The sequence below is a fragment of the Heliangelus exortis genome, chromosome 10 (assembly GCF_036169615.1).
Source record: "Heliangelus exortis chromosome 10, bHelExo1.hap1, whole genome shotgun sequence".
Lineage (NCBI taxonomy): Eukaryota > Metazoa > Chordata > Aves > Apodiformes > Trochilidae > Heliangelus > Heliangelus exortis.
In genome coordinates this window covers 1,361,081-1,388,043 of record NC_092431.1, presented here as the reverse complement: position 1 = coordinate 1,388,043, position 26,963 = coordinate 1,361,081, and the positions used below count along the sequence as shown (strand labels likewise).

General features: G+C 54.5%; 3 protein-coding genes across 3 annotated transcripts; 1 reads left to right on the top strand and 2 right to left on the bottom strand.

Moving 5' to 3' along the window:
• Positions 1-172: 172 nt before the first annotated feature.
• Positions 173-13,935, bottom strand: CCT7 (chaperonin containing TCP1 subunit 7). The gene is made up of 12 exons (XM_071753134.1): positions 13,669-13,935; positions 11,100-11,253; positions 9,659-9,765; positions 8,924-9,049; positions 8,113-8,165; positions 7,607-7,778; positions 6,125-6,289; positions 5,384-5,572; positions 4,468-4,565; positions 3,518-3,650; positions 2,116-2,322; positions 173-866 (listed from the first exon to the last, which is right to left on the bottom strand). The coding sequence occupies exons 1-12, from the start codon at positions 13,672-13,674 to the stop codon at positions 642-644; spliced, it is 1,635 nt and encodes a 544-aa protein (XP_071609235.1). The 5' UTR covers positions 13,675-13,935; the 3' UTR covers positions 173-641.
• Positions 13,936-13,942: 7 nt separating this feature from the next.
• Positions 13,943-17,250, top strand: PRADC1 (protease associated domain containing 1). The gene is made up of 5 exons (XM_071753135.1): positions 13,943-14,206; positions 15,060-15,160; positions 15,701-15,810; positions 16,246-16,413; positions 16,694-17,250. The coding sequence occupies exons 1-5, from the start codon at positions 14,059-14,061 to the stop codon at positions 16,812-16,814; spliced, it is 648 nt and encodes a 215-aa protein (XP_071609236.1). The 5' UTR covers positions 13,943-14,058; the 3' UTR covers positions 16,815-17,250.
• Positions 17,251-17,458: 208 nt separating this feature from the next.
• Positions 17,459-25,271, bottom strand: SMYD5 (SMYD family member 5). Its single transcript, XM_071753133.1, has 13 exons — positions 25,122-25,271; positions 24,825-24,933; positions 24,066-24,205; positions 22,992-23,113; positions 22,487-22,556; positions 21,982-22,086; positions 21,699-21,761; positions 21,421-21,491; positions 21,055-21,161; positions 20,766-20,822; positions 20,193-20,287; positions 19,858-19,928; positions 17,459-18,899 (listed from the first exon to the last, which is right to left on the bottom strand). The coding sequence occupies exons 1-13, from the start codon at positions 25,215-25,217 to the stop codon at positions 18,761-18,763; spliced, it is 1,245 nt and encodes a 414-aa protein (XP_071609234.1). The 5' UTR covers positions 25,218-25,271; the 3' UTR covers positions 17,459-18,760.
• Positions 25,272-26,963: the final 1,692 nt, after the last annotated feature.

The window sequence follows — 26,963 nt, the reverse complement described above, 5'->3', positions numbered from 1 at the left end:
CCTGGATGATCCTTTAAAGTCCCACCACCCCAAACCAGTCTGGGTCTCTGACTCCCAGCAAAAGCACCTGCTTTGAAACACAACAAAAAACCTCAAACCATGTCAGAAGTTAACCTTTGAACCAGCAGCTCCCACTCTGCAGAAGCAGCAGAGAACAGAAAACACCCCAGTGTGCCACTGAAACACTGTCAGCTCTTTATTGTGTTTGGGCCTGGGCTGAAAACCCCCAGCAGAATGACCAAAAAAAAAAAAAAAAAGAAAAAAGAAAAAGAAAAAAAAAACTCAAAAACCAAACAGTATAAATAGGAATGAAGCCCATGCTCACTGAGGCCTCTGCTCCACACCACTGGACAAGGTGAGCCCGAGGGGATCAGTGCTGTGTAGGACATGTTGGGGCAGGGCAGCTGGCAGCAGGCTGTGGTAGCCGAGGCCAAGATTTGACTCTAATTAAAGGTGGCCAGTGGTGGCCTGCAAGCCCTGGAGACGACCATCTGGGCACGGGCTCCTTAATTGAGAAATCAATTTCTGTTTCACACGGGGCAGGTTCTGAGCAGAGCTCTCACCCCCAGCTCAGCCCGCGGCGGGGCTCGGCGGTCGTGGGGTCTTCCTCAGCCCCATCCCCAGCCACCAGGAGAGGGGGCTCAGTGGTTGTGGGGTCTTCCTCGTCCCCTTCCCCTTCCCCCAGGTGCAGCCTCCACGGTGGAACGGGGGTTCTTGATGGTTTCATCCACGGAGACGATGAGGCAGGCGGCCTCGGAAGCGGCCGTCAGGGCGTTGATGCGGACGATCGCCGGTTCCCACACGCAGGCCTCGAAGTTGTCAGTGATGTCCTCCTTGTTGACATCCACACCATACCACATCCCTCCCTGGGGGAGGCAGAGAAGAGGGAAGAGGGTTGTGTTATTGGGATGGGAAGGATTTGAGACTCTCCTCCCTGCAGTGGTGGGGTCACCAAGGCAAGGAGGAGGTGGAGATGTTGGAGCGAGGCCAGAGGACACGGAGATGATCCAAGGGCTGGAGCAGCTCTGCAGCCAGGATGAGTTGGGGGTGTTCTGCCTGGAGAAGGCTCCAAGGAGACCTCAGAGCACTCTGCAGGGCCTGAAGGAGCTCCAGGAAAGCTGGGGAGGGAGTTTGGACGAGAGTATGGGGTGATAGGAGAACGGGGAAGCATTTTAAGATGAAAGAGGGGAGACTGAGATGAGATCTTGGGGAGAAGTTGTTTGGTGTGAGGGTGCTGAGCCCCTGTCCCAGGTTTCCCAGAGAAGCTGTGGCTGCCCCATCCCTGGCAGTGCTGAAGGTTGGATGGGGCTTGGAGCACCCTGGGCTGGTGGGAGGTGTCCCTGACCATGAAACTGGATGATCTTGAAGGTCCCTTCCAACCCAAACCAGTCTGGGATTCTGTGACTTTGGGAAGTGGACGCATGGAAATGCTCAAGAAGAGGCAGAGACTGAACCTCTCTGTACAAAGGAAGAACATTTGAGAGGGAAAAGGCTGTAGGAGCCACACAGGGCTGACTTCCACTCCACTGCTGTCTCATTTGTCCACCCACAGCCCCAGTTCTTGCAGCCCAAGGCACAGCCGCCCATTTTGGGGCAGAATTTTCTCCCTGACCTCAAAATCATCCACAAGATGAAACTTGGGGAGGAGGGACCCCCCCAAAGCCACAGCCAAGGGGCAAGTTCCAGCTGCCTGGACCAGGACTGTGTGTGCACACAAGCCCTCCATGAGATCTGAAGTGATCTGAAGCTCCTCCAGAAAACAGGCAGCTCTGCCAACTTCCATACACTAATTACTTTAATGTTTTGCATTAAAGCCTCCCTCCTGACAAACGATGCATTTTTTAAAAATGCAAATCAAACCTCCCAGATCTCCAAGTCACCTGACAGCTGTGATCAAAGGGAAAAACAGAGCAGTTCCTTTTATAGAAACCTGCACCAAGCCCACACCGGACCCTGACAACAAACCACGGCGTCTCACCGGAGAGGACACGAGCCCAACGTGGACCTGGGTTCATTTACATTGAAACCATCAGGCTTGAGAAATAAATAATAATAAAAAAGAAATTTAAAAAAAAGCACACACCACTGGTTCTCCCCCAAAAGGTGGGCACCTACCTGGGCGTGCTTGGCTCGGAGCTTGTTGAGGATGTTGGTGGCATCGAAGCCGGCGTTGTCGCAGAGCTGGCGGGGAATGATCTCGAGGGCTTTAGCATAAGCACCTATCAGCAGCTGCTGCTTGCCTGGAATGGTCCTGGAGTAGTCCCGGAGGTATTTGGAAAGCTCCATCTCTATGGCACCCCCACCAGCAACAACTGAGTCGTTCTGAAAGAGAAATTCTCCCTGTCCTCCCTGGAAACTCGTTTCCTGCAAGCGCCGCACCTCAGCGCGACGCAGACACAACAGGGCCCAGGAGAACCTGCAGAACCTACAGCCCTGGGGGCTCCAGAAACAGGCCAAGAACCTCCAGCAGCAGCTCTTCCCAGCAGTGCATGAAATAAAAGGGTGGTCTGGGGACATTCTACCAGGGAGAGAACATAGGAAGTTCCACCTCAGCACAAGGAGAAACTTCTTTCCGGTGACAGAGCCCTGGCCCAGGCTGCCCAGAGAGGTGCTGGAGTCTCCTTCTTTGGAGCCTTTCCAACCCCACCTGGATGTGTTCCTGGGGGCTGCTGGGGCAGAGGAGTTGGACTCAATGATCTCTAGAGGTCCCTTACAACCTCTAACATTCCATCATTCTGCAAGGGACAGCAGGCTGGGCAGGTTTCCCTTGCTGCTGTGAAGCATTCCAAATTTATTTGCAGCAGCATTTGGCAGCCAAGTTCTGCTTCTTTCCCCCCTCATTATTTGTTTCAGCAGGGAGAGCAGCATGTTCTTTCTAAAAGCAAGCAAAACAGTCCTAAAAAATCTTGACTTGCCTCTTCCCATCCCCTCGGGGTACTCAAACTTTTCAGCTGCAAACCTCACGTTCACACATTACCACACAGAGCCCAGAAACACCCACAGTAAGGCAGCAGCCATCACACAGCACCAGCAGCTCCACATCCACACATCCCTCAGCTTACTTCACAGCCAGGGGACAGTTAACCCCTCAGGTTGGTCACCAAGAGAAGGAACAAGTGGCTTTAGCATGGCACAATCCTGCTACTGAAACCTCGTGGAGATCTCCCCGTTCGTTCCCTTCAGGATGGAGGTGCTGACACAACACACCAAACCCAGCAAGCACAAGTCACAGCCTTGCTGGAGAGAAGGCAAAAGCCAGGCATGCCCCAAAAATAGTTGGCAACACTGCAGAAACAATGCTGCTTTGGCCAGGGGACAGCACTCGAGTTCATCCATCAGCTGCTGCCTGGCTCCACGCCCCACTCTACCCCAGAGAGCTTCAGGCCACTCCCCAGAGCCCTCAGCCAAAGGCTGGGGTGTGAAAAGGTTTCTAGAAGGAGTTACAGCCATGCCAGGGGCTGCTCAACAACCTCAGTGGTGACAATGCAGCAGGGAGGGTCTCTCTGCTGGTCCTGACCTTGATTGCTCTCCTGACAATCATGATGGCATCGTGCAGGGACCGCTCCGTCTCCTCCATGAACTGCTCAGCACCCCCCCGCAGGATTATGGTGCAGGTCTTGGCCTTGGGGCAGCCTGTGAAGAAGTTGTACCTGTCAGGGGCACAAGGTGAGAAGGGTTCAGGTGAGGGAGAAGCAGTTGTGGTGCTGAAGGTGACAGCACAGAAACACAGCAGCTCTTTACAAGGCAGCTGTTCAGCTGCAGGCATTTCACCCTGGGCACTGCTCCTGATGCAGCAGAGCCAGGAAATATCCAAGTGAAATTGAAGCCAACCCAGGAAAATCTACTCTCCTCCTCTTGCCAGGCCACTGTGCTAGACCAGAGCTCTGCTTTTGATGTGGCAGATGTTAGCAGGCAGCCCCCAAGAGGAAAAAATTATTTAATTTGGAACAGGTTGCCCAAGGAAGCTGTGGCTGCCCCATCCCTGGCAGTGCTGAAGGTTGGATGGGGCTTGGAGCACCCTGGGCTGGGGGAGGTGTCCCTGAGCATGGCAGGGGGGTGGAACCTGGTGAACTTTAAGGTCCTTTCCAACCCAAACCAGTCTGGGATTCTGATTCCTTCTCTAGAACCCTTTAGATGGCACCCAGGTTCATCTGCACGACAGGGAAGTGGCAGGGGGGTTATGAGACAAGAGCCACAACCAAGCCCAAGAGGAGCTGCTGTTGAGGTGTGAATGAAATGGCACCACCATGGCACTGGGGAAACAATTTGTATTTTTCAAAGCATATAAAAAAGGTGAAGCTTTAGATGAAAACGTGCTCCTGCCCCCTCTCCCTCCTCAGCCCCATTAAAGCAGCAACAATGCCACTGTGTTTTCACACCCAGAGGTTCTCAACCCCACCAATGCTCAGAACTCAAACCAAGAGCTGCTCACACAGGAGCAGAGGGGTTCCAGAGTGGGGTATTTACCTCTCTCCTCCAATCTGAGTCTCCTCAAAGAGCTCACATCTTCCCAGAACATCATCTGACAGGGCATTGACACTGGTCTGGATGGAGCCACCACAGGCCTGCATGGAAAGGAAAGTGGAATTTCCAATGCTGACAAATAAAAAGACAAATTTTCCCAGCAGGTCCCCACTTTTCAGAGGCAACCTGGCCTTTTAGCAGCTGCAAAAACCAGAATCAAGAAAAAAAAAACCCTTCTACTTTCCTCCCGTGCCATGCAAAATTATTATTATTATCTGAAATAATCCTTGACAGCAAAATAAGATTCTGCTTCTCCCAAGTGCTGACTCAGAGGCTCCAGCAGCTGCACAAAAGCTTCAGAGAAAACCACTCAGGGTGGAAGAGGCAAGAAGAAGGGAAAAGAAACCTCTCCCCATGCAGTGCAGTACCAGGGAAATAAAAAAGCAGTGCAGATGCAGCTAGTGTGCAAATGTTCAGTCAGTCAAGGAACAGCCCAGACACTATATGGCAGCTTTAGGTGATCACCACATGGGTAAAGAACTGATGGGATTTTGATTTTATATCTTTGTAAGGAAGAGAGAGTCCAGTCACCAAGTGCTGCCCTTTCTGGGAATGAACAGCTTGGTGTGGCTGAAAACAGATCACGAGTGTTTCTTTTGAAGAAAACAAAAAAAAAAAGTGTATTTTTCTGAAGGAAACAAATCACAAGTGTTTCTTTTGAAGAAAACAAATCAGAAAAGTGTATTTTTCTGAAGGAAACAAATCACAAGTGTTTCTTTTGAAGAAAACAAATCATAAAAGTCTATTTTTCTGAAGGAAACAAATCACAAGTGCTTCTTTTGAAGAAAACAAATCAAAAAAGTGTATTTTTCTGAAGGAAACAAATCAGAAGTGCTTCTCCTGAAAGCAAGCAGCTCACCATCATTGTTCTCTTGAGATCCTCCTCTGGGACACGGCCAGCACAGAACATGTCTCTGTCTGCAAAGTACTGAGTAGCCACGTCCCCAATGGGAAGCTTGGAGAGGACAACTTTGGCTCCTGACTTGTGGATTTTGTCTAGTTTGTCATACAAGATGTTCCACTCAGCATCCACAATGGCCTGGTAATCCTAGGAGGGAGGAAACAGGGATAAGCAACCCAGCACTGCCATCAAGAGCACCACGTTCACCCCAGCAGGGAGGGGAACTTCAATAGATCAGTTCCTGAGAGTGCTGGACCCAAAGCCCCAAAAATCAGAGCTGAGAACTTCAGGCACCACAATCATGCAGGAACCCAATGCCCTCAACAGGGTGGAGCCTTCAGGATGTCAGAGAATGACCACGTTTCACATGACTACTTTGACAAGGTGGAAGGAGAACAACTGCCCAACCAGCTACCTTCTTCATTACTCAAGAGTTTACTCAGAATTTACCTCATTTAGGCTTTAAGAAGTCACCAGGCAGCTGCCACCTTCTCAGGGCACAGCTGCAGCACAGGGGCTGAGCAGAAACGTGCCCCAAACCTGCTCCAAGTCCCACTCTCCCAGGTGAGGCAGCATAACCCCCCCTCAGCTATTTCCAGGGTGAGCAGAAGGCAATCCCACTGATCCCCCTGGCTCCCCTGCAGCCAGCCAAGCACCCCAGGGGGGCAGGAAGAAGCAGGAGAAATTTCCAGCTCTTACCTCCACTGTGTTGACTCTGACCTCAGCGTTGTCCTTCTCAGCTTTGAGCTCCAGCTCCACGTTCAGCAAGGCAATTTTGGGAGACTGATACTTCTTGGGCTGCATCTCAAACCCCGCGTAGGAAAAAGTCTTCTTGAAGGCAACTCCAGCCACCAGCTGAGAGTCCTTGGGGACAGGGATGATGTGTTAGGAGCTGACTCCCTTCTCAGCAGGGTTAAGAATTCCTGGAGGAGACTCCCTGCTTGGAATCCTCCTTTACCAAGTGCTCCCCACCAGCTGCCAGCTTTGATTAACCCACTTGGAAAGAAAAGCAGCAGCAGCAGCAAATATTTTTCTTCTCTCTCTCTTCACAAAAGCAGCTTCCTCTTTACTCCTCAACACTCCCCAGCTCAAGATGCTGCACACAACCAGAAGATCAAGGGAGAGAGCAATCTGTTCTCTCTCTGATGTCTTTCCCAACCCTCCCCCCTTTGAAGATGGATACTCCTCATCCACAGACCCACACTCGAGGTTTGTTTGTTTTTTTTTTTTGCCCTGCTCTGTTTTTCCAAGCCCCATCACCACCTGGAGGATTGTTCTGCAGGACTGCCCACCCCAGCACTGCCCCCCTGAACTCAACTTCTGGATTTGGGGGCTGGGAAAAGAAATCAGCATCTCAATCTCCTACCCTGAGAGTACCTAACCCCACACTGCAGACCTGGCTCTGCCCAGGCTCCTTATCCCACCTGACCCAGGACAAGCAGAGACTTCCTCAGCCCCAGCTGACCCAGATCCCTCACAAAAAACAACCCTGAAATACAACATGGAAAATTATTTGACCCTTCTCCTCCTCCAGGTCTCCAAGGAGTCTTGGCAGCAGAATACAGAACAACAGGGAGCAGGGAGAGATGCTTTCTCCAGGATGGGAGACACCATCCTCCCCAGGAGAGCAATTTCTGCAGGCCTCTGAATTCCAGTAAGCCCAGACACCACAAAACCAGATGCTTGAGATGTTCTTAATCCACCCAATTAGCTGTCTGGGCAGGAAAATGGTGTCATTAGTTCTCTTCTCAATGAAAATGCTCATGCAGGGTTTTCACAGACAGCAACAGCCAGGGAATAATAATTCACAGAGGCTGGGGAAGGTTTTACTTTTCAGAAGGGTCCCAAGCAAGGGGCCAAAACTCCACAGGACACAGGCAGGAGAGAGCATGGACACACCAGTTGTCCCACAGCCCAAGAGATGTTTGAAAACATAAATGGAATTTGCCCCAGTAACAATTTTGCTGCAGGGGTCAGTGAGAGAAGAGTGGATTTGGCTCCAAAAAAAATTTTCTACCTACAGAAAAGAAATTCAGCCCTATTCAGTAAGTTTTTCCCTCACAGCAAAAGCTTTGTTTTCTTTGTTCATCCCCAAATTTCTCCTCAAGTCAGCCCATCACAGAGGAGCTGTGATCACTGGGCTCCTCCTCTCCTTTCAGGACAGACTCCCACAGAACTTACTTCCAGAGCTCCTCCTTGCACCTTCTTTATTCCAATCATTTTGAGCTGTAACAAGTCATCCAACATCATCACAGCATCCACCACCATCTTGGAGAAAAACTCCTTGCTCTGGGAGATGAGTTTAGAGCTCAGGGCTGTGGCTGCACACTTCTCCAGCAGGCTCCTCTGCTCACTGCAAGGAAGATATGAGGAAAAACACATGGTACTGGTCACTTATTAGCAAGCTAACTTCATGTATCCAACAGCTAAAAAGTGATCTGAGAGCTCAGAGAAGCCCTGAGCATTTAAAACACCCACTGATGGTAGCAAAGTCTCCACCACCACTGGAAAAAAAAAGAAATCAGGCCACTTATTTTGGTCCCTGGTTCCTCCATGGAAGACACTGGCCTAAATACTTCACTGCAGCCCCAGGAAGAGCACAGCATCTCCCCTGGAGGAGCAGGAACCTCTGGAAGCTGAAGAATAACCCTGTTTACACAACCAGGTCACCAGGAAGGGAAACTTACTCTTTATCTTCCTTCTTGACTGTAACAGCAATATCTTTGATCTTGTTTACAGCCTGCCAAAACACAAGCCAAGAGCTGGATTAATGATTCATGCTCAGGAGCTGATCAGATTTCCAACTTTGCTCTTTGTAGTTTATCTTAACTTTTATTCTCCACTTCAGCAGCACAAAATTTTCAAGCATTTGAGATATTTCACCCCTGCCAGGACAGTCACTGAAATGGATTTATAAGGGAAGGGGCTCAGAGCTGCTCCACTGGGTTCAGCAGAGATTTGGGGAGCCAAAGGGCTGCTGAAGGAGTTCATCTCCAGAGAAGGGCCAGACTTAGGGGACATGAAAGGTCTACCAAGGAGCAGCAGCTTTACCAAGGGGTAGCAGTGATCAGAAGAATGGGAAAAAGGAGTTTTCCCACCTCTTTATATTCTTCCTTGGATTTGGGGAGCCAAAGGGCTGCTGAAGGAGTTCAACTCCAGAGAAGGGACAGACTTAGGGGACATGAAAGGTCTACCAAGGAGCAGCAACTTTTCCAAGGGGTAGCAGTGATCAGAAGAATGGGAAATAGGAATTCTCCCACCTCTTTATTCCTCCTTGGAGTAAAACCAACAGCACTCAAGAGGGATTAGCTGGTGACAGCAGCTGACACCAGGCAAGGCAGCTGATGTGTGCTGTAAGGCATCATGAGCTCACTTCTGCCTCCCCCAACACCCATTCATCACTGACTTGTGCCTGAAATGTGTTATTTTTCATCTCTGGCAGAGATTTCCTCTCCCCAGAGGCTCTGGAGAAGCCCAGCCCTGCCCAGGCTGCCTCACCAGCTGGGTTGCTGTACGGAAGGCCCTGATGATGATCTGAGGATGGAGCCCTTCCTCCACGTAGGGTTTCACTTGCTTGAGGAACTCAGCAGCCAGCAGAGTCACAGAGGTGGTGCCATCCCCAACCTGCAGGGAGGGAGTCACAGAATGGGTCACAAGAGCATCCAGTGGCCAAGGAACACTTCCCACCAGCCCAGGTTGCTCCAAGTCCCACCCAACCTTCAACACTGCCACAGCTTCCTTGGGAAATCTGTTGCTACAGGGAAGAATTTCTTCCTAATGTCCAAGCTAAAATCTCTCCAAGTTTTACAGCATTTCCCCCTTGTCCTCTCACTCCAGCAGACAGGAAAGGCTCTGGGGCACCCACACTGTGAGAGCAGCTTTAAAACCAGAGGAAAACACAGCCCAAGATTTTCTCTGCTTGGCAGATTTGCAGCTGGAATTTTTTTTTCAGTGATTAAAAAGGGCTGGGCTCAAGCTGCAACCCCTTTGAGGGTCAGCTCTCATTTCCCTGTCACCTGTGGTCATGGAATGGGAACTCTGAACCTTTCAAGTTCCAGATCTGGCTGCAAAAGATTTGGAAGTTACCACAAAGTAGAAGGTGTCAAGAAATAGGAATAAAAACCAGCACGTGGTGAAAAATTCCCAATACTCCCACACACAACAACACCAAATCCTCACAACCACAGCTGGGAAAAGCCTCAGGTTCTGAGGGGACCCAGTGGAACCTCCTACCTCTGCATCCTGTGATTTGGCAATGTCCACCAGTGTCTTGGCAGCTGGGTGGACAACATCCAGGAGCTTCAGGATGGTGGCACCATCATTGGAGATGGTGGCTTTGCCTAGGAGTGAGGTGCAAAGAGAAGTCAAGGCTCAGCTGGTATGAATAAAGCCCTGGCCAGGCTGAAAAGGCAGCTTGTAGCTAAATGAGTGCTTTGGTCTCCTGTATGATTTGAAATGTGACCACCAGAGTGTCTGAGTACAGCCCTGCAGCCAGACACACATCTGTAAATCAGAAGGGGAAGGGGAAGGAAAGAGGGGAAAGGGAAAGGAAAGAGGGGAAAGGGAAAGGAAAGAGGGGAAAGGGAAAGGAAAGAGGGGAAAGGAAAGAGGGGAAAGGAAAGAGGGGAAAGGAAAGAGGGGAAAGGGAAGAGGGGAAAGGGAAGAGGGGAAAGGGAAGAGGGGAAAGGGAAGAGGGGAAAGGGAAGAGGGGAAAGGGAAGAGGGGAAAGGGAAGAGGGGAAAGGGAAGAGGGGAAAGGGAAGAGGGGAAAGGGAAGAGGGGAAAGGGAAGAGGGGAAAGGGAAGAGGGGAAAGGGAAGAGGGGAAAGGGAAGAGGGGAAAGGGAAGAGGGGAAAGGGAAGAGGGGAAAGGGAAGAGGGGAAAGGGAAGAGGGGAAAGGGAAGAGGGGAAAGGGAAGAGGGGAAAGGGAAGAGGGGAAAGGGAAGAGGGGAAAGGGAAGAGGGGAAAGGGAAGAGGGGAAAGGGAAGAGGGGAAAGGGAAGAGGGGAAAGGGAAGAGGGGAAAGGGAAAGGAAAGAGGGGAAAGGGAAGAAAGAGGGGAAAGGGAAGAAAGAGGGGAAAGGGAAGAAAGAGGGGAAAGGAAAGGAAGAGGGGAAAGGAAAGGAAGAGGGGAAAGGAAAGAAAGAGGGGAAAGGAAAGAAAGAAAGAGGGGAAATGGAAGAAAGAGGGGAAAGGGAAGAAAGAGGGGAAAGGGAAGAAAGAGGGGAAAGGGAAGAAAGAGGGGAAAGGGAAGAAAGAGGGGAAAGGGAAGAAAGAGGAGAAAGGAAAGAAATAGGGGAAAGAGGAAAATCCTTTTTTTTTTTTAATTTATTGCAGTGACATCCACTGATCTCACACAGCCACAACTGCTGAGTAACTCCCCAGATATCATCAGCTTCATTTAACAATTCAGACAGAGCTGGTGAGGGTGAGCTGAGGAGCAGGCTGCAGACACCATTTCTTTCTGCCATGGGATTTCTCAGATCTGGTCCCAGCAACCCTTGATTTACCCAACCTCCCCCTGGCTGCTGTAATCAAGTGAGCAAGCTGCAAACAAGGAGCTCCTCAGGCAGCTCTACCAACCAGTTCCACAGCAGGGGCCAGAGCAGCTGGAAGTTTATTTCTGAGGGATTTTTCTGAGGGATTTTCCAGCTGCTGGGAAAAGCCACAGCCCTTACCCTGATCATCCACAATGAGCTTGTCCATGCCCCGAGGCCCCAGGGTGGTTCGAACAGCCTCAGCAATCACCTGGCAGGCATTGATGTTGCTGACGAGCTGCGGGATCCCCTGCGAGGTGTCTGTCCCCTCCTTCAGGAGGATGACGGGTGTGGGCTGGAAGAGAAGACACAGCAGAGCTGCTACTCCGACCCCTAGAGGCAACCCGGAGGAAGTTCCTCACCCCAGCTGCCACCACACTTCAATTGGGGATAAAAACCTGCAGTTCATAGAATCCTAGAACTGGCTGGGTTGGAAGGGACCTCAGAGCTCATCAAGTCCAACCCTTGCTCCACTCCCACTGCAGTTCCCAGCCCATGGCACTGAGTGCCACATCCAGGCTCTTTTGAAATAGCTCCAGGGATGGAGAATCCACCCCTTCCCTGGGCAGCCCATTCCAAGGTCTGATCACCCTCTCCAGAAAGAAATCCTTTCCTAATATCCAACCTAAACCTCCCCTGGCAGAGCTGAAGCTCTGCCAGGGGAGGTTTAGGTTGGATATTAGGAAAAAATTCTTTAGTCTGTGCCCTCTTGTCCCACTGATATCAGCCCAACCCCCCCTGGCTCCAACCTCCTTTCAGGGAGTTGGAGAGAGTGATGAGGTCTCCCCTGAGCCTCCTCTTCTCCAGCCTCAACACCCCCAGCTCCTTCAGCCCTTCCTCACAGGACTTGTGCTGGATCCCTTCCCAGCCTCCTTGCTCTTCTCTGGACCTGCTCCAGCACCTCAATCTCCTTCCTGAGCTGAGGGGCCCAGAACTGGACACAGGACTCAAGCTGTGGCCTCCCCAGGGCTGAGCACAGGGGCAGAATCCCTTCCCTGGACCTGCTGGCCACGCTGTTCCTGAGCCAGCCCAGGATGCCATTGGCCTTCTTGGCTACCAAGTTCCTCTGCTCCACACCTCCCCCTGGTCCCAGTCCAACTGGAATTCCCCCAGCACCCTCAGGAACCACACACCCATCTCCAAAAGTGGGTTTTTTTCCACACCAAGTGTTTTAAAGAGGTTCTGAGGCTGCACTCAGAGCAAGGTAGGGCTGGGGCTGATGCCATCCAGAGGGACAAGCTGGATGGCCCTGGGCTCCTCATGGAGAGCAACAAGTGGAAGATTCCTGGAAATGGGTTGGGAAAACCCTGCTATCAACATAAGCTGAGAGCAAAGGGCTTGAGAGCAGCCCTGGGAAGGATTTGGGAGGTTCTGGTGGGTGAGGAGCTGGACTTGAGGCAGCAGTGTCTGCTGGCAGCCCAGAAACCACCCCTGTCCTGGGCTGCATCCCAGCAGTGTCAGCAGCAGGGCCAGGGAGGGGATTTTCCCATTCTGCTCCCCCCTGGATCCAGTTCTGGGGTCCCCAGCTCCAGAAGGACATGGAGCTGGTGGAGAGAGGAGGGCATGGAGGTGCTGGGAGGGCTGGAGCAGCTCTGGAGCCAGGGGGAGAGTTGGGGGTGTTCAGCCTGGAGAAGAGAAGGATCCCATGGGGAGACCTTTTTGCTGCCTTCCAATGTTTAAAGGAGAATTAATAAGAGAGCCAGAAACAAACTTTTTTAGCAGGGATGAGGGGAGGATGAGGGGTGATGGTTTTAAACTAAAAAGAGGGGAGATTCAGAGATCTTAGGAAGAAATGTTTCACCTTTAGGGTGGTGAAACCCTGGCCCAGGTTACCCAGAGAGGTGGGAGATGCCCCATCCCTGGAAACATTGGATCAGGTTGGATGGGGCTCTGAGCCAAGTGATCCAGTGGAAGATGTCTGGGATGGACCAGGTGAGCTTTAGGTTCCCTCCCAGCCCAAACTCTTCCAGGATTTTATGAACCACACCAGGGATGTTTTTAATTACAGTGGCAGCAAGGTGTTCAGCACAACAACCCCTTCCCCAGCACACCCCAAACCAGAGCCTCAGCTGCCCCAAAGGGTGCCAAGTGCTGCAGAACGCTTCCAGAGAGGAAAGACAGGGTGGAGACACAGGAACTGACTGCCTACACCCGGCAAACACGCCTCAAGGGGCCCAATTTGAAACACCCGCAAGCAAAATGAACATTTGTGAGTGTTTCACTACAGACTGACAGGGCTGGGGCTGAGCGGGCCATATTAATCACAGCCCGGCCCCTCCATCAGTCCCACAAAGACCCCATGGAATAAAAGGTACCGAGTTCTTCCCCACCCATCACAAGAAATGGAAAAGAAACCCGAGGGAACCAAAGGAGAGGCAAACACCGCCCCGGGCCGCAGCAATGGGGCGCGCCGGGGCTGGGGGGGAAGCGGCTCAGGGAGCTTCCCCCGAGGTTCATGGCTGCAGCTCCCACAGCTCCCGCTCCCACCCAACCCCTCCAGGCCGGGCCCGAGGCCCTGAGGATCCCGGCGGGAAGCGGATCCCGGCGGGAAGCGGGGCCCGACTCACGCCGCGGGTAGCGGCAGCGCGGCCTCCGCCATCCCCCCCACAACCCCGTCCGACACGGTCCCTGGAGGGCGGCGGGGCCCCGGGGAGGCTCCGGAGGGCAGCGGGTGGCGGCGGCGGCGGGGATGGCGGCGGATGGCACTCACCATCATCCCGGCGGCACTGATGGCGGCTGCGGCTCCCGGCTCGGATAGGCCCCGCCCCACAATGCACCGCGCCCGCCCAGAAGCTTCCGCGGGAGACGGGCGCGTTGCTAAGCAACCACTTCCGGATGCCCTCTATGGTACCGGCGGATAGAGCGGCCCCGCTGAGGAGCCCTTCCTTCCCCGGGTAACCATGGAGAAGCACGCTCCGTCAAGCCGGGTCACCATTTGCCGGCGGAGAACGCGGCCTGGGGCGAGCAGGGTCGGCGTGTGGAGCTTTACCGGACCGGGCCGGTGAGGGGACAGCGCGGTCCCGCCGGGCCGGGCAGCGGTCACCGAGCTGACAGGCGAGGGAGGGGGCGGCCGCCTCCGCGACCGTCACCCGGGAGATTGATGGCTGCGCCGGCCAATAGGAACGCGCGGAGCAGGGGGCGCGGCCAATGGCATCGCGTCGGGGGCGGGGCTTGCGGGGCGCCGGGCGCAGCCATGCTCCGCCGCTCGCTCTGGCTCTGCCTCTGCCTCTGCTCCTGCCCGGCCCGCGGTGAGTGCGGGCGGCACCCCCGGGCCCCACACCCCAAACCCCCTGTGCCCCGGCTCCGATGCCTTTCCCCTCCCTGCACCCCGGTCCGGATGCGGTTCTCCTTCCCTTATCCCGATCCGGCTGCAGTTCCTCTCCCGCACCCTGCCCCGATTGCATCTCCCCTCCCGCACCCCGGTCCGGCTCCTTTTCCCCTTTTTTCACCCCAATCTCATGGCATTTCCCCTCCCGGACCCTGCTCTGGCTGCATTTCCTCTCGGTGCATCCCAACCCCATTGCGTTTCCCTTCCTGCATCCTCATTCTGGCTGTGTTTCCCCCCCTGCACCCCAATCCCATTGCATTCCCTCTCCTGCACCCCAATCCCAGTGCATCCCCCCTCCTGCATCCCAATCCCATTGCATTCCCCGTCCTGCACCCCAATCCCATTGCATTCCCCTCCTGCACCCCAACCCCATTGCATTCCCCCTCCTGCACCCCAATCCCATTGCATTCCCCCTCCTGCACCCCAATCCCATTGCATTCCCTCTCCTGCACCCCAACCCCATTGCATTCCCCCTCCTGCACCCCAATCCCATTGCATTCCCCCTCCTGCATCCCAATCCCATTGCATTCCCCTCCTGCACCCCAACCCCATTGCATTCCCCCTCCTGCACCCCAATCCCAGTATATTCCCCCTCCTGCATCCCAATCCAGGTGGATTTCACCCCATTCCAGGAGCTGCCATGGCCAAAGGCTGCGTTCCCCCACCCAGGGTGGTGCAGTTGAGGAGGGGCAGCGGGGGAGGGGGATTTTTCCCTATTCTTTTTTTCTTTTTTCAGGAATTTTTCCTTTGTTTTTCTCTCCACACCCCCTCAGGGTTACGCATCCATGAATATTTGTATTTCCAAGTGCTGAGCCCCGGGGACATCCGCTACATCTTCACTGCCACCCCAGCCAAGGATTTCGGGGGGGTGTTTGTAAGTGTGAAGCAGTTAATTTCTCTCAGGTCTCTCTCTCCTGATGTTTCTCCACTGTGGGGGCGACGTTTGGGATCCTTGGATAAAAAACAGAGCTGCTGGCTGCTCCCTGAGCCTCCCCTTTGGGTTTCACAGGGGTTTTTTTTTAGCCCCTCCAGGGAGCACGTGTCACCTCCTCCTCCACATGTCACAGGGGTGTCCCAGGGATAAACCAACTGGTCTGGAAATAAAATGAATAAGCCTGAGGTTGGGATGGGGTGGCAGGAGTGGCTCTGCTGGGGAATACATTCCCCAGGAGTATTTGTGTGGATAGAGGGTGCCGTGCCTCAGTTTCCCTGCCCCGTGGTCACATCCACACCCAGGCACGGTGTTGAGAGGCTGGAAAGGGGAAACCAGGAGGTGGGAGCCCTAAATCTCCCCCAAAACACATGCTGGGGGGGGGTTCAGCAGGGCAGGGGACAGTGGGGGCAGCCGTGGTGGGGATGGGGGTGGGGAAATTCCCTGCTCCCCCCTGCCTCACCCCTGCTTCTCTCCTCGGAGAACACAAGGTACGACCAGATCCACCTGGTGCCAGCAGATCCTCCTGAAGCCTGTGGAGAGCTGAACAATGGTGTCTTCATCCAGGACCAGATTGCCCTGGTGGAGAGGGGGTAAGTCTGGTGGCACAGGAGTGGCTGGGGGGGACCCTGGGGCAGGGGGGGGCTTCATGGCACAGAGGGTGAGAGGAGCCGTGGCCACGCTTCGCCATCACCTCCAGCTTCTCCATCACCTCCAGCTTCTCCCTGGGACTTCACGTTTTACAGGAGGAAAACATGAGCTCCTAGAGCTTCCCACGTTGTGTCTCTTAGAAACCAGCCTGCAGCCTGCTGGAAACATCCCTCTTTTCTTTTAATTGAATTGAATTGAATTTAGGAGAAAGTGGCAGAGCCTGTGTGGGCCGTGCCGCGAATGCAGCCTCAGAGAGGAGCAAGGTTTGGGGACAGGCAGAGGGCCGAGGGGACAGCCCTCAGTTTGGGCCATCTCCAGGGAGTTTTCTGCTGCAGATCTGTCTGTGGCCACCAGAGTTTTGTCCCTCTGTGTCCCAGGGGCTGCTCCTTCCTCTCCAAGACACGAGTGATCCAGGAGCACGGCGGCCGCGCCGTGATCATCGCGGACAACGCCTACGACAACGACAGCTTCTATATTGAGATGATCCAGGACAGCACCAGGAGGACTGCTGACATCCCTGCACTCTTCCTGCTGGGCAGGGATGGGTAAGTAAGTGCCCGTGGCCAAGAGGTACCCACAAATCTTCCCAATCATCTTCCCAAGTGTGCCCACAAAACAAGGAAGTGAGCAGCGTGTCCGCGGTGAACCGGAGTTTGAGTGGTGCGGGACTGATGGTTGGACTCATGGGGCATCTGGAAGGTCCTTTCCAAGCAGAATGGTTCTGTAATTAATGGGCAGTTTCTCTTGGAGCTGTTTTGGGGTTCATGCTGGTGTTTGGGCTCCACTTCCACCTCACCCCTTCCTGTCACCTCTTCATCTCTCCAGGTACATGATCAGACGCTCGCTGGAGCAGCACGGGCTCCCCTGGGCTGTCATCTCCATTCCTGTCAACGTCACCAGCATCCCCACCTACGAAATGATGCAGCCCCCCTGGACCTTCTGGTAGCAGCAGGAACCTGCAGCAGATCCAGGGTTTCCTGGTGGATCCCAGGAGCTGGCCCCAGGGCCCGGGTTTGAGGAAGAAGTCAGAGATGCCACCACCCAACCCCATCAGCCTCGGCAAGGAGCAGATCCTCCTGCTGCCTGGAGAGCAAACACCAGCACCCAGGGTGACAACCTCGAGCCTGGCACCCAGCACCCTTTGTAGAGACTTCCTGGGAGTGGTGGGGGGGGATGGCCCAGAGCAAGCCAGTGTTTCCCTGAGAAACACCTTGAGGATGTGTAAGATGCCACCAGGAATTTGTGCTGCTAATTTGGAGGGTTCTGGGGATGTGGGCTGAGAGGGATGGGAGAGATTCGGGTTTGGGCTGTCCTGGCAGGGCTCACCCACCAGCTGTATATTTTTGTCTGAGTTAATGAAGTCTGAACAAGTTTTAAGAGAAGTTTGTCTCTTTTTTTTTTTTTTCCTCATCACCCAAGGGGACAAATTTCACCTCTTTTTTTTTTTTTTTCCCCAGTGAACTTCCCAAGGTGTCTCCTGAAGCTGGGGCAGACCCCTGTGCAGCAGGAATCACTCACCCTGGGGCAGAAAGAGCCTCACAGGATGCTCTGGCACCATCCCCAGGGGTGCTCAGACCTTGCTGGGTGTCCCCAGGCCCCCACCTCCCCACCACGACCAGCCCTGGGCTGGTAGCCCCCTCATCTCTGCCCCCTCCAGCTCCTCCATGCACAGCAAGCACACAGCTCCACTGCTCACCAGTTTCAGTTTATTATGAACACTGAAGGGGACACAGCCCCGGGAGGGCTGGGGACAAGCAGTGAGGTGAGGGGCTGGCAGTGATGGCAGTGTCAGGTGTCCATCCACACTGTCACCCTTAGTCCCACAGTCCAACCACCAGAGGCCTGAAGGAAGCAGCAGGAAAACAGCTCCTCAAAAATCTAAGAGAGGAGGAAAATAACCCCTGGGTGTATCCCCAGTTGCTGCTTGTCCCTGGCCTGGAGCCATCTTCTCCCTCCTGGTGGTCCACAGGTGGCTGCCAGCATGGGACAGATGACAACACCCCTGCTGCTGGTGACATCCTGCTCACTGCAGGGTCACCCAGGCTGTCACACCCTGTCCCTGCACCCTCCTCCCAGGGGGATGGCTCGCTCTCTGCAAAACCCAAAGCATCCTTTTGGGTTCTGGATGGTGATTTTGCTGACAGGACACAGTAACCTGTGTGGGCTCTGGGCTAGCAGTGGCCTCCCTCAATGTCCCCCCCAGGCATGGGGCTTGGTATCAGGTGAAGAATAGGGACAAGGTGGGAGGGTGGCACCTGCCAGGGTCAGCCCCACTCCCCACAAAGGACTCAGGGTGTCAGAGCCACCACGAAGGTGCCTCTGTCCCACCTGCAACAGCGTTTTGCCCCTTGGTGCTCGCCCAGCCAAGGCATGGAATGGAGAATAGATGAGGACCCCAGCTCCTTGGGGTGTAGATAGTGCTAATACAGACATTAAATAGTTCCCCTCGTGCACAAGCACACACAGACACACACTCACACACCTTCCCCTCCTTCCTGTGGGGCAGGAAAGGCCACACTCCTCCCTGCCCACGGCCGGCACAGACACGGAGGAGCAGCCTTGGAGGTGGCCACAGGGTTGGCCACCATGGTGTCCCCTACACCTGGCTGGCCAGGTCCTGCTCTCCTCTAGCCCTCCCTGCCAGGCACCAGCCAACCCCTCTGGGGACAGGGATGTGGCAGTGGGGCCACCAGGGAGGATGGGGACAGCCTGACACACACACACACACAAAAAGGACAGAGGGGAGCAGGGCCTGCCTCCGGCTCCCCCCCGCTGCCCCCTGACCCCACAACACAACCCTGCTTTGAATATTAAAGCTGCTGCTTCTCGGAGGAACCTCCCCACCCAGGTCCCATCCCTTCCCTTCTCCTCCTTCTCTCCAAGGGCTCAGGATCAAACATCAGTCATCTCATCCTCCAGCTCAGCATCATCTGTTTCCCCTTCCCCTTCCTCCTCCTCGTCCGAGGTCACGTCGGCGTCGTCGGCTTGCGCCAGGCACTTGGGACACGAGCAGGTGAACAAGTAGTTCTCCCTAGGGAAAGGGAGAAGGAGGGAGAGGAGATGGCATTGAGACAGGGACAACCCTGCTGGTGGGCAGGGGGCTTGGGGACACAGCAGCCAGGAAAGGGTTAAAGAGCCTAAACCCAGAGAAGTTTGTGAGTTCGGTCGTGGCGGGCTGAGCGGGAGTCCTGAAACCTGGAGGGGTGATGGGATGGGGGAATGGTGACCACCAGGAGGAAACCCTACCCCTAAAGGGCAGAGAATCATTGTTTGGGTGGGAAAGGATCTTAAAAAACATAAAATCATAGAATGGTTTGAGTTGGAAGGGACCTTCCAGATCATTTAGGGGGAGTCCTCAAATCTGGAGGGGTGATGGGATGGGAGGATGGTGACCACCAGGAGGAAACCCTACCCCTAAGGGGCAGAGAATCAGACAATCATTGTTTGGGTGGGTAAGGATCTTAAAAACATAGAATCATAGACTGGTTTGAGTTGGGACCTTAAAAATCATCAAGATCCAACCCCCTGCCATGGGCAGGGACACCTCCCACCAGCCCAGGGTGCTCCAAGCCCCATCCAACCTTCAACACTGCCAGGGATGGGGCAGCCACAGCTTCTGGGGGCACCCTGGGGCTCAGCACCCTCACAAGGAAACAGGAGGTTGGGGAGGCCAGCAAAGGTTTGCAAGAGCCAACTGCAGAGCAGAGCAAGAAGGGGGCACCCAAATCCTTGGTCTGCAGGGCTACAACCCAGAAGGGAGCACAAGGAACTCATCCTCAGTGTCCTCCATGGCCTGATGGCAGCATGGAAGGAGCCCCAAAGCACCAGGAGCTTCTGCACACTCTGTTGTGAGCACAGCACACACCAGGGCACACAGCACACACCAGGGCACACAGCACACACCAGGGCACACAGAGAGGGCCCCGTGGTGGGGAGGTGGCCCTGGTGGGGGGTGGCAATGGGTGACAGGTCCCCCCAGCAGCCCTCACCTGAGTATTTTGTTGCGGCTGTGTCGGCTCCGCTCCCGCTGGCAGCAGTCCAAGTAACTGATGCAGATTTCCTGGCAGCAAAGAGAAACCCACCCGGGGCTGAGACTCAATTCCCACACACCCTGAGCACCTCTGTTTGCACCAGACCAGCAGAAACCTGGGGCCTGGGCACATCCACAGCCCCCAAACAGGGGACAAGGCACCAATTCATCTGCCAGGACAACGTGGGAGGTAGCGGGGCTGGTGGGGACACAATTTACAGTTTTTAGAGGAAAAATCCCCTCTGCCAAGGTGAAATGTCACACCCTGGGTCCCTTTGGGCCCTGCTGTCTCACCTCTCCTGCCTCGATGTCCTCCAGAGCTGTCAGATGCAGGAGGAAGTTGTTTTCTGGGAAGGATGTCTCAGCGTTGGGGATGCAGCTGTGGTTACCTGTGGGGAAGATGGGATGAAGCTGTAGGGGGTCTCCAGAGGAAGGGGAAGGAAGAGACAGGGTCACAGACCCCACACAGCCCCTGTGGGGCTGGTGATTGCCCTTCTGTGTGGCCCAGAGCCACAGCCTGGCTAAGGATAGGGCAGCACAATGCTTCCACCTTGGAGATGGTCTCTGCACAACACACAAATCCATTCAAGCCAGGACTGACCACTCCAGAGCCAGGTGAGATGCCTGGGAGTGCAGCCAGGCCCCATCCCACCCCATGTGTCAAGCACAAATCCCTTTCTCCAGAAGGAGAAGGTTTCCTTTAAGGAAAAGGTGAGCCAGACTAGCTCAGGACATCTCCCCCCTCACTACTCATTTTTCCTCTTGGTTCTTGGAACCTGGTTTCCTCTCTCCTGGGTTAGAACCAGATGATCTGCAAGGTCCCTTCCAACCCCTGCTGTGTGATTCTATGATTCTTGTGTTACTTACAGCAGCTCTGGAGCACGTAGAGACCTGATCCCTCACAGTTGAGGAACTCTCCTGACTCTGCAGCACAGAGAGGGGGGTTAGAAGCAGCTCACCCAGACCACACTGCCCACAAACCTGGACTTGTCCTGTCCACGTAGTGAGCAGAAGGCAGCAGGCACAGCTTGCAGGGCAACTGGGATCTCCCAGGCCCTACTGGGAATCTCTCCTATTCCCTGAAGGCTGGGAAGAGTCTCCAGCTTTTCTCCCAAACCCAGCACTGCTGCTCGACAGTGCCCAGTCAGAGCCTCACCCTTCTCAATGTCCTTGTAGAGTTGGTCAATGAAGGCATCCAGCTCCTCTCTCTGCAGCATGGGGAGGTCCAAAGCATCACAGGCGTGCACCCACTGGCTGAGGGAGCTGTGGGGAAGCAGAGGGACACCCCTACAGTCCTTCCCCTGCTGTCAGCACAGGGTGGGACCTCACAGTAGGGACCTAAAGAGTTCAACTGGGTGGCTCTGAGTGGCCAAGGTCTTGGCAGAGGGACGTGGAAGGGTTGGACAGAGCTGAGATGAAGGACTGGCTTTCAGGTTTGCTTTGAGCCCAACCCCTGCCCGGGTCCTGGTGGACTGAGAGGCTGGGAATGCTGCAAGGAGCCCCCAGAAAGCCCCCTTGTTACCTGGTTCCTATGCCTTGGCCATTGGTCCCCACCAGGGCAAAGAGGGATCGAAAGCCTTCTGGAGTGAACCACTGCAGAAGGGAGAGGAGAAAGCAGCTGAGCCCCTGCACCCCCAACTCTGCAAGCACCTCAAAATCCCACAGGGAGCTTTGGAGGGAGCAAGGAAGGGGCAGAGTCCCAGGGGAAGCCCTGGCCTTTGGGGCAGACACGACTCAAGGGGGTTGGTGCCAAGAGGAGGGTGGCATCTCCTGGGCCAGCTGGGAGGCAGCTCAACTCACCCTGCTGAGATATTCATCATAAAGAGCTTCAGTGAAGAGCAACCTCAGCAGCTCCAGCTGACCCTGGCAGGAGATGACAACAGTGTCAGGGTGGGGAAACCCAGCTGGGAGTCATAGCCAGGCTGATGGTGGAGCCCAGCAGAGGACAAAAAGCTCAGGAGCTTGGCTCCTTATCCTTCCCACTCTCAGCCTGGGATTTTCCAGTGTCTCCCACCCCAGCTGTACTGGGCTCACAGGCAGAGGCAAGGGAATTCAGCACCTCCAAGCACTGCCAAGCTCTTGCCTTGAATTTGTCCCCCAGCAGCTTGTGCACAATCTCCTCTTCTTCATTTGCTGTCTTATTGCAGAACTGGGAGAAGGCCTTGATCCACCACTCCTTGTCCTTAGCCTGGAAAAGGAATCAAAGGCTCTGCAATGACACTGCTCTGCCCCTCAGCCAGGAGAGAGGAGGAGAGGACAAGCCCTGAGAGCTCAGAGGTAGCCAGCCTGCTACCAAGAACCACCAGAAGCAGCTGCACAGGGGCAGTTTGTCCTCAGCATAAATGAAGAGAAAGCCAGGCCAAAGAAGCAGAACCAAAGGAGAGGTTCTGTCCTATTCTGGTATGGAAAAATAAAACCCACTTGGCTCAGGACACAGGAGCCTCCTTTGCTCCCTGCTGTCTCCATGACCAGTAGGTGTTGAAAACTACTGAAGCAGGACCCAGCCTCTTGCCAGAGAACAATTTTTGGCAATAACATCCACGATGGGATGAGGAAACCACACCCCATGGCCCCAAACTGCAGGGTACCTGTTTGACAGTGGCAACCATCCGGGCCATCAACATGATGCTGGAAGTCTCAGGGGGATAATGCATGTTCCTGGGGAGAAGAATGAAGACAAGAGGTGAGCAGATCAACACTGGTGTGGAAATAAAAAGCTGGAGAGGCAGCTGCCACCTGTATGGTCAGGCCTTTTACACACCTCTCACACCTAAAGCAGGCAGTGGGGATCCAGAACAGCTCATGGCAAGGAACAGCCTTGTTCTGACCACACAAATCATCTCCCTCCCTTCTGCTAAACCAGAGCCCGGGTCCCACACAAAGCTCAGGCAGGAGCTGGGGTTGGGGAGAAGCTTCTCACTTCTCTGCACATTTTGTCATCACCACCACCACCACTTTGCAGCCACCCCACAGAGCAATGCAAAACAAGGAAAATCCTCAGCCCTGGTCCCGGGCAGTGCCACCCAGTCCAGGGTTGCCACCCCCTCCCACCTGTGGAGCAAACAAGGAGGAGGTCAGTCCTCTATCCTCTACCTCCATGCCTCCTGCAGCTTGTTGAGAGGGTGTGTGGGGTCATCCCGGGATGGGCCAAGGCAGAGGACCTGGTGGTACTGCTCCAAAGCAGCCTGCCTGCACTCAGCACTGCAGTATGTCACCTGGAGAGGGGGACACAGCACCTGGCATCCCACAGCAGCAGGAAAAGGGGGTCCTTATCCCAGCTGTGCCCCCTCCAAGCCCCCACTCTTCAGCTATCATGACACAGGAGAGGCAGAGACACCCCTCGTGGGGCTGCAGAAGATGCTGCAAAGGAGCTGGTGAGCCCAGTGAGAGCTCAGTTCAACAAGGCCAAGTGCACTTTGGCCACAACCACCTCATCTTGGGGGCACTGAGTGGCTGGGAGCAGCCAGGAAGAAAGGGAGCTGGGAGTCTGGATTGCCAGGAAGCTGAAGAGGAGGCAGCAGTGTGCCCAGGTGGCCAAGAAGGCCAATGGCATCCTGGGCTGGCTCAGGAACAGCGTGGCCAGCAGGTCCAGGGAAGGGATTCTGCCCCTGTGCTCAGCCCTGGGGAGGCCACAGCTTGAGTCCTGTGTCCAGTTCTGGGCCCCTCAGCTCAGGAAGGAGATTGAGGTGCTGGAGCAGGTCCAGAGAAGAGCAAGGAGGCTGGGAAGGGATCCAGCACAAGTCCTGTGAGGAAGGGCTGAGGGAGCTGGGGGTGTTGAGGCTGGAGAAGAGGAGGCTCAGGGGAGACCTCATCACTCTCTCCAACTCCCTGAAAGGAGGTTGGAGCCAGGGGGGGGTTGGGCTCTTTTCCCAGGCAACTCTCAGCAAGACAAGAGGGCACAAGAGGTCTCAAGTTGTGCCAGGGGAGGTTTAGGTTGGACATTAGAAAGAATTTCTTTACGGAGAGGGTGATGGGAATGGGCTGCCCAGAGAAAGGATGGATTCTCCATCTCTAGAGGTTTTTAAGAAGAGACTGGATGTGGCACTCAGTGCCATGATCTGGGAACCACAGGGGGAGTGGATCAAGGGTTGGATTTGCTGATCTCAGAGCTCCTTTCCAACCTGACTGACTGATTCTCTGGTTCAGTGCCAGCCAGCAGCCCCATACCTGGCAGCGGGGACACTGCTGGTGGAGGTCTTTCCGGGTGCTGCACTGCTCAGGGTGAGGCAGCACCAGGGAGCTCTTCCCCAGCAGCCGCTGCGCGTTCTCCTCCGCAGTCTCCAGAGCCCTGAGGCAGTGGTCACAGGCTGCCAGGAGACAGACAGACAGACAGACAGACAGACAGACACCACCCTGAGACACTGCTGCCAACACCATCTCCAAGCTGGAGGCATCAGGCTCTTAACAAGCCATAGCAAAGAACATTGCTGCTGCTGTTTCAACACCCAACCCCTCTCTTTCCAGACTGCAACTACTGCCCTGGAATCAAGGAATGGTTTGGGTTGGATGGAACCTCCAAAACCATCCAGTCCCAACCTCTCTGCCATGGTCAGGGACACCTCCCACCAGCCCAGGGTGCTCCAAGCCCCATCCAACCTTCAACACTGCCAGGGATGGGGCAGCCACAGCTTCTCTGGGCAAGCCGTCACCTGGCCGGGAGAGGTGACAGAGAAGTGCCACCACCACCACTGCCATCGCTTCTCCCACCACCATCATCACCACCACTGCCATCACTACCAATGCCAACAGCATCATCATCACCATTACCAACACCATCGCCGTCACCGCCATCACCACCACCATCGCCACCATCATCGCCACTGCTGTCACCACTACCACCACCACCAGCATCATCATCGCCATCACCACTGCTGCCACCACCATCATCGTCACCACCATCATCACCACCACCGCCTGTCCCCTCACCTCGGTAGCTGTACAGAGCATTCCAGAGGAACTGGGATGACACCACGGGCCTCTCCACGAACACAGTTTCCCCTTTGCGGATGTTCCTGGTGGCAAACAAACCTTTTCCCTGCCGAGGGACACCCGTGGGTCAGGGGGGTGACAGCGTCCCAAGCCGAAACCCCCCTGCAGGCTGCGGGTACTCCCGCTCCCACCTCGCCCAGCCTTTTTTTTTTTTTTTTTCCTCTGTTTTTAACCCCAAAAACTGTCTCTGCTGCAGAGTAAGGGAAGGGAGGAACCCATCGCTGCCGGGCTCACCTTGGCGCTGCTGATGAACCGCGCTTCAGCCGCGGCCCCAGCCCCGCCGCGGATCCCCGCCGCGGCCCCGCACACGTCCCCCGCCGCGGCGGCCATCTTCGGGCGGCGACTTCCCCGCTCTGACCCGCCGGGGGCGGGCAGCGCCTCTTCCTCTTCCTCCTCCTCCTCCTCCTTTTCCTCCTCCGCCCTTCTCACCCACAGCTCCGCACGAAGATGGCTGCCACCCCCTCCTCGCTGTGGGGTCTGCGTCCGCCATCACCCCCCCCCCCCCCCAACCCACCTCAGAGCCGGGCGCCATCTTATCCCTCCCCTCAGCCCACCGCCACCCTTGGAAAGCACCGCCGAAAAGCCCCCAAAACGGGGCTGAGGCGCCTCAGCAAACACGCGCAAAGAAAAGAAACCCAGCCAGGAGTTTTGCTGCCCCTTCGCAATTATTATTTCTTTTTTTAAACGTACGATCCCGGGAGGAAGAGCCTTCATACCACTGTCAGGTGGCAACGCGAGGGACCCCCTCACAGGGCAATGAGGCGCTGCCAGCTCCCCCTGCGCACCCGAAACTGACCCAAAAAAAACCCTTCAAAAGACGCCAAGGTGTCCCCTGCACCCTTGCTACCTCCTTTTAGTCTGTCCGAGACGCCCCAAACCTACAAAACCGCGTATTTAGTTCTATTTTCTAATTCACACCGCTGCTGCGGTCAGACTTCACATCCCCGCTCTCCATCGAGCATGCGGCTGCAGCGGGATGGGGGAATTGTGTGATAAATTTCCTCTGCGGGGCTGTTCGGGGTTTAGTTTTTTGTAGTTTTTTTCTAGTGTCACTAGATGTCACTGTCTGCTCGTGGCTGGGACACGACAGCGGGGGGGATAAAGCATCCTGTCCCCGCCATGCCCGGGTCTGCAAGGAGCGAGGTGCGGGTAGAGGGGCACTGCTGCCACCTGGATTTCAGGTGTTTCCCACTAATAATTTTCATCGTAACAACAGCGTTTTATGCTCTGGTTTTGTCAGGTTGTTTTATTTTTTATGCTAAATGTCGGGACGCTTCATCAAGCGCCAGCTTGAATCACAGCCAAGGCCAGCAGCACTTGGGAGCATCTTTCACATCTCTGATTGAGCCCTATTAAAATATTTCCTCTTTTAATTTGGAAATATTTGCGAAGCTGGGCTGGAATTGCTTCTCCTCTGGATTTGCAGAGCACTTGGGAGAACCCTGTCCTAGACTTGAGTTGGCTGAAGCACCAGGTTGGGGCTGCATGGAAAGTTTGGCCACATCCCACCTGTAAAAGGAGGTTCTGGTTCTCCAGGAGCCCAAACCCCAGAACTCCACACTAACCAGGTGACTCCCTAAAAACCATTTCAGCCCCGAAATGTAGTTTTATCCCACAAAATCTTAAGGGTTGGATGGGTTCACCTAGAGCAGGTTGCACAGTGTGGTGTCCAGATGGATTTCGAGTGTCTCTGGAGATGGAAACTCCACCACCTCTCTGTAACTCGTGTTTCACACATGGTAGGGGGTCATAAAATTTAAAAAAAAAAAAAAAACACCCAACGTTTTTTTAGCAAGTATTTTGTCCAAATCAGCTTATTTAAAAAAAACAACAACAACCCTCAAACTTCTAGGGAAGATTAAAATACATTGTGGTTTTGTTGGGTTTTTTTTTTCTCTTAATAATTTAAACTGAGAATTAAAAGGTGTTGCTGGAAATGCGTTTTCCTTCTGGGTTTTTTTGACACAGATTTTCAGCTGAAAAAGGAAAAAAAAGCTGTTCTTGCTCCACTCCAAATGTTCCAAGCTTGACACAAGCACATGGGTTTACCAGAAAACACAGAAGTGTGGGGTAAAA